Source organism: Esox lucius, chromosome 17 (assembly GCF_011004845.1).
Source record: "Esox lucius isolate fEsoLuc1 chromosome 17, fEsoLuc1.pri, whole genome shotgun sequence".
Lineage (NCBI taxonomy): Eukaryota > Metazoa > Chordata > Actinopteri > Esociformes > Esocidae > Esox > Esox lucius.
In genome coordinates, this window is record NC_047585.1 from 30449286 (window position 1) to 30460534 (window position 11249).

The 11249-nt window shown below is 40.4% G+C and overlaps 1 protein-coding gene across 1 annotated transcript in view; it reads left to right on the top strand.

The window, feature by feature from the left end:
* LOC105016995 (retinoic acid receptor gamma-A) overlaps window positions 1–8748 on the top strand; it is a 29983-nt gene extending 21235 nt beyond the window's left edge. The window contains 7 exon segments of the mRNA XM_010881259.3: window positions 1702–1843; window positions 2118–2281; window positions 2766–2942; window positions 3354–3558; window positions 3757–3915; window positions 5385–5499; window positions 5501–8748. Of these exon segments, the coding sequence (XP_010879561.2) occupies window positions 1702–1843; window positions 2118–2281; window positions 2766–2942; window positions 3354–3558; window positions 3757–3915; window positions 5385–5499; window positions 5501–5690 (1152 nt within the window). The 3' untranslated portion in view covers window positions 5691–8748.
* Window positions 8749–11249: the final 2501 nt, after the last annotated feature.

Here is an 11249-nt window from a genome sequence, read left to right on the forward strand (position 1 = left end):
GTTTTGTCTGCTCTATATCTGCACTATATCATTAAATACTTAAAGATCAAAAAAATTCAGCCATTTCTGGACAGGCTAAGGGTACCTGGACTGACAGTGAATGTTCCTTGGCCAAACTGTCCTTTGACAAGATCCAGGTGGATCTTGGCAGGAAGGTACAATCTGGTTCGGCTAACATTCTCCGTGGTTGCAGAACCCCTCGACAAATGAAAGAGGAAAAGAGCAAAGTTCCAACGCACAAGAGGGTGTCAGACCTCTCTGAAACAACACCTTGTTACACCTCCCATTTTGTGATATCTCAGTTTGGTCCAACGGACTAATCTTGGCACTGTAGCAGTCCTGGTGTTTGCCTGTCCTTGAATTGAGCTGGACGCTGAATGGAGCTAAACTACTCCATAACTTAGCAAGTGTGCCATTCAGCTGTCTGGATGTCGTAAGGAGATACTACCTGGAACTATTCTGAGAGACCAACGGACCATGCACCAGACTCATTAAATTGGCTCTATGGTTACACAAGTTCAATTGCTGTGGAATACAGAAAAGGAGTGTACCAAATGCCTTGTCCAAATCTTTCCCATCTCTGACTTTCCAATCTCTACTGTACTGCACTCTATCAGTGGTTTTCAGCAGTCTGAGAAATCATAAAATATTTGCATGGATTTCTTTTTTCTGAAACTCTATTTATAAGAAGAAAAAGACAATTACACATTCATACTATGTTCACTGACAATAATTTCATAAATATACTATAAAAATATTTAGTAAAGTAAAATAAGAATGGAATGGGTACTTATATATATACCCATTCCATTCTTAATTTATTTCACTAAATATTTTTACTCCAAAACCTGCAACCCATTCAATACCTCTGGGCCACCCACCACTGTTTGTAGTGGTTTCTAAGTTTCTTACTCCCAAAAATGGGATCTGTCTTAAATATATAAAATAGGATATCCACCCATTGTTTTCCTGGTGACAAACTTGATCTATTTATTCATAAAACATGGGGATTTATTTCAAAGCAGTCTCACATTATTGTTGGACTTGGCCATCTCAGCAAACGCATTGGTCAGGACAATAAAAACATATATTCACTGAAGGCAGCAGAGGCTGTGCTTGGCATTTAAATTAAAGTGGACGAGGGGAGGGCAAACATGTTATTTTATGTTTTCTAATATAAGGGTAAATGGATGTTCTGTTATTCCAAGGGCACTGTGCCTCACAGCTGGCTGTGCTTTCACTAACAAAATCTATGCCATTACCAACTGGGTAACTATTAAAAGACCGGTTTTTGTTAGTCCTAAATCTACAGATGAGCGCTGAATGTCATTTTTCCTTTCCCATGTTTTTAAGTACCTAACATATATCAAGTACTTTACATAAGCAGCCTACCCAAGAATAGATAATCTGATGTTACACAAGTAAATAACAAACATTTTAAAATGACACAGTCTAGTACCATCATTGTTTCAATGCAGTCTTTTTCAATTTTGAAAGCTGTTAGATAGGATATAGAAATGCTTGCACTGCCCTCTGGTGGAATCTTTATCTAAGAACAAGTGTGTGGACTGAAAGCCTTATATTCCATTAACGCTACAGGCTTGGCCTTGTGACCACTAATAATGTCAATGATAATAACCTTTTCATCACTCTCATCTCTCTCTCTTGGGCTGTCTGTTTTTCTCTCTGTTTCATTCTCAGGGATTTTTCCGGCGCAGTATTCAAAAGAACATGGTGTATACCTGCCACCGAGACAAGAACTGTCAGATCAACAAGGTGACCCGGAACCGTTGTCAGTACTGCCGACTTCAGAAGTGCTTCGAGGTTGGCATGTCCAAAGAAGGTGAATACATGAGAGGGATGTTATTAAAACTAGTTTGGTCCATTCCTGTTTGGTATATAGAAGCAGCAGGTATCCTAGTGGTCAGAGCATCAGACCACTAGTAACAGAAAGGCTTCCACATCAAAGAGGAAGGATGGAATGGAACGGGAAGAAGCATGAGAGATGTGTTGCTCTACAATTAGTCAGTAAAAGATGGCAAGTGTGAATCCACAACTTTCCTTTTCTCTCTCAATCATCTTTCCTCGTCTTCTGTCAATTGTTGTTCCCTATACAGCAGTGCGTAATGACAGGAACAAGAAAAAGAAGGATGTGAAGGAGGAAGTGGTTTTGCCAGAGAGCTATGAGCTCAGTGGAGAACTGGAAGAGCTAGTCAACAAAGTTAGCAAGGCCCACAAAGACACCTTCCCCTCACTCGTCCAGCTGGGCAAATACACAACAGTAAGTCACTTACACAAACACACATACACACGCACAAATACACACACGTGCACTCACACATTATGCAGGTGAAGCAATTTATCTCTGAGTTATTAGTGTAATCCCAGAATTGAGCAAAATGTCAGCAAACGCTTCTCGCCATTGACAAGGCGTAACACGGAGGATTAACAACAGCACGCATAGAGGTTCTTGAACCAGAATGTTCCGGCTCTATGTAAGAAAAGATTATCATTGATTTCAATGAGTTTGTTGAAGTGTCCTGGCTAGCTGATACCAATAAGAGGTGTGAACAACATCATGGAAGGCATGCATGCTTATGATTGGTCAAAAGTCCATCGTTCCCTTATGGAAATCTTGTCTCCTCACTTTTTTATGTAAACGAATATGTCATAATCATCGCTTTTGCATCTAGTCTCAGTAGTTTTCAGGAAAGATATGCCAGCCCAAATATCTCAGCCCTTTCTCTGTCCACCCTATATTCCAGAACTCCAGTGCAGACCATCGCGTACAGCTGGACCTGGGGCTGTGGGATAAGTTCAGTGAACTCTCCACCAAGTGCATAATCAAGATAGTGGAGTTTGCCAAGCGCCTGCCAGGCTTTACCACGCTCACGATCGCTGACCAAATTACTCTCCTCAAATCAGCATGTCTGGACATACTGGTACCTACACAAGTCTCCCTGAATCTCCAGTCTGTGCTCCTTAATCCCTCTTGGCTCTCTATAGTGCACAGTCATATCTCCCTCACAATCTACTCTCTAATCCTCTTTCAGCACCTGCTATCCTCTATTACCAAAATCTCCAATATCATCCTCTATCTTGTCACCACTCACTATTCTGTCATCATCCTCTATCCTCTCTCACATCCTCTATCCTCTTTTCCCATCTTCTATCCTGTCATCATCCTCTTTCCTCTCTCACCATCTTCTTTCCTCTTTTACCACCCTTTTCTCTGTCACCACCTTTCATTTTCTTTCCCCATCGTATATCCTCTGTCGCTCCCTACACTTTCCTTTCTTCCCCACCCTTCCTTTTCTTTGTGGTCATTATATCTCTCCATCTTCTCTCCTCAGATGCTGAGGATCTGTACTCGCTACACTCCAGAGCAGGACACTATGACCTTCTCTGATGGTCTGACCTTAAACCGGACCCAGATGCACAATGCCGGTTTTGGCCCACTCACAGAACTGGTGTTTGCCTTTGCTGGTCAGTTGCTGCCTCTGGAAATGGATGACACAGAAACTGGCCTCCTCAGTGCTATCTGCCTTATCTGTGGAGGTATGGTACTGCACAATGGGTGGTTGTCATTTTTTGTGTTAATTGTCTGTGAATATACTTTACTATAAAGCCCATATTAACAGATCTCCTTTTCTTTCATTCATTTTGCTTCTTCTCACTGGATCATTGACTGCAGAATAATTTCTTCACTATCATTGGCTCTTCCCATTTACTGACTCTTTGCGACTGGTTTTTCAGACCGTATGGACTTGGAGGAGCCGCAGAAGGTGGACAAACTACAGGAACCTCTTTTGGAGGCCCTGAAGATCTATGCCCGCCGCAGACGCCCCAACAAGCCCCACATGTTCCCTCGCATGCTGATGAAGGTCACTGACCTCAGAGGCATCAGTACCAAAGGTCAGTAGGATGTGGTTCCTTGTACAGTACAGAGAAAGATGTGGTTCATAGTACAGTACAGAGAAGGATGCAGTTCATAGTACATTACAGAGAAAGATGTGGTTTATAGTACAGTACAGAGAAGGGTGTGGTTCATAGTACAGTACAGAGAAGGATGTGGTTCATAGTACATTACAGAGAAAGATGTGGTTTATAGTACAGTACAGAGAAAGGTGTGGTTCATAGTACAGTACAGAGAAGGATGCAGTTCATAGTACATTACAGAGAAGGATGCGGTTCATAGTACAGTGCAGAGAAGGATGCAGTTCATAGTACAGTACAGAGAAGGATGTGGTTTATAGTACAGAGAAGGATGTGGTTTATAGTACAGTACAGAGACACGGCACTGCTCTATTAACAACACACTGACATACAACATACGAGTATGGGACAGCCTCAGGCTGCTGCTGTCAATCACTACTCATTTACATTGATATTTTACAATTGAGCCATTTAGTAACGCTATTATCCAGAGAGCCATACAGGTACAGTGCATTTAGGTAAGCAAAAACACCATACAGTCACAGCAAGTATTCTTCCTCAATAGAGGGGTTATTAGCCAAATACGTGTTAACAGAAAAATATAAGCTTTTTTATTTTGCTTTTTAAAAGGATTGGAATACAAGCTCTGTCCTCTTCCAGGTTCAAATGTAAATGTCTTTGGTCCAACACCTGAAAAAAAATCCCATCCTGCCTTCTGAGTGGGAGGAGACTGGTAAAGTGTGAGGTCAAAAGTGGAAAAGAGTGGAAAGAAAGTTTTAAAGAAACATATCAAATACAGATGTCGAGAGGTTGAAGTCTCCTACTACATAGTAGTTAGATGAAGTGAGAGCAGCTGGAGGTGCTGTGTTCTCTGTTCATTTCTATGTTCCAAATGCTGCCATTTACACTATGCGATGTGCAAGCAGACTACACTTCAATGCACTTCTGACAAAGTTACAATGCTCTACGTTCTATAATCTGCAAAGTATTATCTAAAATAATGAAGTGAGTTAGTGGTTTGAAGTCCTTTTCTCTTGCCTTCTTTTAAATAACTCTGTAGAACACTTCTGTTTTGACGAAAGCAGGACTGTTAAACTTTAAGGTAATTGTCCAGAACAAACATATACTCTGTTCTAAAGCAAGTGGGAATTTACCACCATATAATTAGATAGAGGACTCTAGATGCATAAAACCTGTTTTGGCATAGATATAACCATTAAAGGTTTCCACTATTACAGCTGGGTAGAAGCTCCTAGGTGAGAGAGAATAACCAACCTTTGTATGCCTTTGGCTTTATACCACTTTCAACAAGACTCTAGATGACAGTTCTACTTCTATTTAGATTTTACTCAATAAGGTTTTTTTGGCCACTAACAAGCAGTTCCCGAGCGCATGAATGTATCCAATAACTGGGTAAATATCTGAAAGTGTCTCTCTGCGTTCTGCAGGAGCGGAGAGGGCAATCACTCTGAAGATGGAGATCCCAGGGCCCATGCCTCCGCTGATCAGGGAAATGCTGGAGAACCCGGAGGCCTTTGAGGACAGCAGTGACTCTGGGGACAGTGCCTCCGCCCCCCCCTGCCATCCAGGCCATCAAAAAAGAGAGGGAGGAAGAGAAGAGCCCGGAAGAGGAGGATGAGGAGGACGAGTGGGGGGATGAGGAGAGGGAAAGAGGAGCAGACAGTGATGGAGAGACCCTCCGAGAGGCCGTGGCAGGGGAGTCCCAGAAGGGGGCTGCAGGAAGAGTCCAGTGAGAGACATGGTGATGCACTCTGACCCGTTCACATCTCGTCCTACTCCACCCTCCGCCCGCAGAGACCAACACTCCCTGACCTTTCTCTACATGAGCAACCTGGTCTCCAAGACATAGCACTCACCTCTGCTGTCACACGCGCACACACACAAACACATAACACACACACACACACACACATGCTAAACCCATGACAATTAGCCCTTTGCTCTAGAATCTAGATAAACATTGAAGTGAAGGCTCCATTGTGTAGTGGACCTACTCTGACACTCCAGGATGATAATGGGCTCTATAGGAACAGATGGAACATGTCATCTGGGAAATAAGATACTTTTTTAGAAGCACTAAGTCAGCCAAATCACACAAAGTCAGTACAAGTGTCCTGAAAAACCGTATGACGCTTTACAATGCTGTTTCCAATGGAAGAAAAACACAAGGAGATACTGAACTTTGTAAAGCAGCTTGGATGGAGCGGCGGTGAAACGCACTCCCTCGCTTTCCTTAAGGACTACAAAATCTTAACATGGAAACTAATCACCATGAATGCCTTTGAGGAAAACATTTGCAATTGATATTTCATTGTACAAGCAATGTTCGATTGTATGATTTCGCCCGAAAACATGTACGCAATGTCGTCATATTCCTTTATATTGCTAGGAACCTTCTCTTTTGCTGTTGTTTGCTTTGGGCGTCAGTCATGCTCACATTTGCTGAGCAATCTCAGACTAGCAGTAGATTCTCATCAGGAAACCCAATTCACAAACTGGCAACTCTGTTGTGATCTTTTTGTCAGTTGTCGTTCTGACTAATTCGGGTAGAGCTTAATATAGATCTCTGCTCAGTGAGACAAACAAAAGGAAGGATTTGACCAACGGACTACGGCCCATTAAAAACTGTAGGGGTGAGCGACACGCACACAGTTCCTAAACAACCAGACACACATGTTCAGTGTCCATAAACATGTGCAAGGTCATTCTGTGTAATTTGGTGCCAAGGCTTTGACTCAGGGTGACTCTACAAACAGATCAAATCTCCCTAATGAATGTTCAAGAAAATCCCAAGTGTGGAGTTAGCTCCGGTTCCTCCAACCACCCTGTTGTCTTCATTACCAAGCCATTGAACAGGGATCTGAATGTGAGAGAACTCGCTTGTAGTTGGAATTTCCTTTTGTTCTGTGTGTGTGCCTGCATGTGTGTGTTTGTGTGTGTGCGTGTGCGTGCAGGTACATACACACATTACTCTCTGTGTTTCTTGTTACTTATATAACATATATTTAGTTTTTTTTTGCCTATTTTACCATAGAACAGATGAGACAGTATTTTGGAAACCGTCTCCATAGTCCATGCAACAAATCGTATTGTGGATTTGGTTACTGCGGTCATAAATACAAGTATTCATTCGTAAAGTTAATCTATGCAAGACTGGGATTTTGTAAACAGAAAGAGGATAAAAGTAATTCTGCATTTCTTATTTATATTATTTCAGTTGTACACATTACATATCAGAAATGTTTCTGCTGAATTTACAGCTTGAATAAGTTTGTCCTTGTAAAATGACTACATTTAAATATCTAAATGTCCACAAGTGATATTCCACCTATTTCCTCTACAAACTGATCTTCCTGCCCTACCCATTACTGTACTAGATATGGGACCAGGGATGTTTATGCTCATAATAACTCACATCAATAGAATAATCAGATTGCACACGGTCCGCGTCTTGCTGTTGGCCTCTAAGCTATGGCCAACAGGCACTGCAGTGTGGGCACTCTGAAAGTATGTGTCTGTAAAGCATTAACATGTACCTCAGGCTGAGTAACAAATGGATTTTGAAATAATCCCTAGGGTGCATTGGGAGTGATTTACACTTTCATGTCAGCAGCCAAAGCACAGCCCTACCTCTACTCAGTTCTTGGCCAAGCCCTCTAGGAGTAGGGGAGTGGTTTGCCTACACAATCACACCCTGATGCTAAAACTTCAAACTTTACTGCATATCTGACAGCACTCGTTTCATATAAAAGCCATATTTACTGTGTGGATGTGTGTGAGTGTGTGTGTGTGTGTGTGTCCTCAAAATGCTGAAAAACTTTCTCATAATATTACTGGCACAAGCAATATTTTTATACCATGGTTATACCCTTTAAATGGGATATTAGTTCAGGTTCCTGAGGTTTTGGGAGGAATATCAGTAACCAATAAATTGATTAAGTATTATTATTTTTTATTGCTTTGATGTTATATAGTCAATATTTTGATAAAAGCTAAGCAGATGTAGCAAAGAGCCAGGGTGCTTGTGAATTTAGCAAGCACTTATCAAGCACGAACTATGTACAGTAAATAGGGCATATATTTTGGACAAAAGCTTTATTAACAGCAGCGGAAATAAAGTGTCATTGTTTGATGCCAATAATAATAGAAAATAGATTGGCCAAATAAAAAAGAATGACATTCATGACAAATCTCAATTAGGCATATCTTTCAAAAAAAATAACAGTTTATTTCAGAAATCCAGGTTTTTAATTTCTCCAGGAGGTAACACACAGGACATTTATAATCCTAGAACTTGGAGTTCTGGAAAACCTGACAATTGAAGTTTCTTTGTATTTTTCATTCCTATGGGTGCCGTTTCCTGACTTTGTATTTTATTTTAGTTTTTGTTTGCTTTTTACAGCTTTTGCTATAACTGATAATTATCTTTTTAATGCTTGAGGATTGTGGTTATTCTCTGAGATAAAGAATTGCTTTTGAGAATGTACATACTTATCTTAGTTGTCCTTTTTGTTGATATTACTTTTCACAACCATAATATAACTTTAATAAAATAAAATAAAAAAGGATACACAGTTTTATTATAAATTCAGGAATTTCAAAATCAACCTAGGATTTGTATTTCTGTTGGTGTAAAAGCATTACATTCCTAGTTTTTGTATGTGCTCTTGTGAGATAAAATATACTTGTAGTTCATGTTTTTCTGTTGTATCATGTCATTTGTCCCTTATCAAAGTTAGTTTAGTTTTAAAGACAAATGTTTTATTGTCATTAATATTGTTGTCTTCATGTATGTTTGGATGTTTTTTGTATAATTTTTATTTTATAAAGAAACTTCTCTTTTATATAAGTACTTTGTATTGTGTACCGTGTTTTTATTAGAGACTTCCAGTTCATAGTGTTTTTACTTTCCGTCTGAGTGGTCCTGATGGCATAATCGTTCTGTGGCTGGCTTCTCCCTTAGGGATAGGGTGAGGAACTCGGAGTAGAGCCGCTGCTCCTTTGCATCGAAATTAGCCAGTTGAGGTGGTTCGGGCATCTGGTAAGGATGCCCCCAGGACGTCTCCCTAGGGAAGTGTTCCAGGCACGTCCAGCTGGGAGGAGACCTCGGGGTAGGCCCAGGACTAGGTGGAGAGATTATATTTTGACACTGGCCTGGGAACGCCTCGGGATCCCCCAGTCAGAGATGGCAAATGAGGTTCAGGAAAGGGAAGTTTGGGGTCCCCTGCTAGAGCTGCTGCCCCCGCGACCCGATACCGGATAAGCAGATGAAGATGAGATGGAGATGAGTCAAAACTGGCAGGTGCTGTTTGAATGTGCTGTTTGATCAAAGTGAAATGTTCCAAAAAAGTCAGTAGTCACAAGAACTTTTAGTACCTCAACCATTTCAGGTATAATTAAGTAAGTCGCATATTCTGAAAATATAGATTCTAAGGAAACCTACCTTAATGTATTCACAGACTGAGCAAGATAAGAATTTGTTTCTCACTGCCCAAATTCAACTTGTCAACAAAAAACACCAATGGTTGGAGCTGCAAATGGTTAAATTCACTAGTTAGACTCATACTAGAGAAAAGCCGTAAAAAATCGGTATGTATAGCTCTCCGATTTACATAATGCACCGCAAAATAAGTCCTAAAATCCTGTGAAACACTGTCATGTCCTTATTAATATAGATATATTACAGAAATCTGAAAATTACAATGCAAAAATAAAACGCTTGAGAATATAGGCTGTGGATTGTGTTTTCTCTGAGCTGTGGATTGTGGTTTCTCCTGGCCCATTTTCAAGCTTAATTTTATGGCTAAAACTAACAACTATTTTGAAACATGCAATTAAATGATGAAAAACACCATGAAATTATGAAATATGGCACGGTTTTATTAAAAAAGACCATGATTTTATGAAATTCTTGTTATGATGAAAAAAGATTGGGAAATACAATGTATCTGTTTAATATCTTGCAACCATAAACGTCTGCATTTAGCTTCAAAGGGTGGCTTAGACAATGGAATTGTATAAAATTAAGGCACTTTTTTTTTGCATTCCTATTCTGACATCCAACGGCACAAAAACTAATCATATTCCTTTATTCTGAGGATCATGCCCATTTCCCTACACTTATTCCCACAGTTTTCTGCCACCACCAAACTTCAGTGACATAACCGTGACATTCACCCCAAATTGGTCTCTTGGAAATCCCGCACCCCCGTCATAATATATTTCCAATACCCTTCTGGGGTTTCTGAAGAGATCTGTGAGAACCACTGGCCTTGTGAAATACCCAGTATTGCCATGATAACCTTTGGGCAAGTTTTATTGTCAAGGAGAAATTGGTAAATTTGTATACATTTCCCAGGCTTGTGTGGCACTGGATAGGGATTATTTGTATTTTAGCCTACTACTAGTACTAGTATTAGAGGGAGCACGTTTTTTGTAGAACAAGCTTATCTACGATTTGAACTTTAAAAAAGGCCACCGTGCTGCAGCTCAGTTTCAGGGTCTTGGCAATCTTCTTATAGCCTATGCCATCTTTATGTAGAGCAACAATTCTTTTTTTGAGATCCTCAGAGAGTTCTTTGACATGAGGTGCCATGTTAACCTTCCAGTGACCGGTATGAGGGAGTGTGAGAGCCCTAACACCAAATTGAACATGTCAGCTCCCCATTCACATTGGACCTTGTATCACTAACAAGTCACATGACACTGTGGAGGGAAAATGGCTAATTGGGCCCAATTTGGACATTTTCACCTAGGGGTGTACTCACTTTTGTTGCCAGCAGTTTAGACATTAATGGCTTTGTGTTGTGTTATTTTGAGAGGACAGAAAATGTAAACTGTTATACAAACTGTACACTCACTACTTTACATTGTAGCAGTTTCATTTCTTCAGTGTTGTCACATGAACAGATATAATCAAATTTGCAAAAATGTGAGGGGTGTACTCACTTTTGTGAGAGACCAACATTTAACAGCATACAATATGGTCAAAACAAAACTTATAGCCACAGTTTATTTCGGACTCACCTCGACATCCTTTATCGCTTTCAAAGAGCAAGTACGTTTCTGACCTCGTATCCCCAAACAACACAGAAACAATCTCTTCTAACGTAAAAAGTCGTGGCCGCTTTGGCGCTAGCATTTTGAGAAAAGCTTTTAATAATAAAAAACAATTCAAATGAGAGCATACACTTTTTTGGTTTCTTATTAATGACGACATCCATGGGAATACAGTAACAGGTTTTCATCAGGCAGCCTACATTTTGAGGAGGGTAGCTGCAGACCGTAAGCTG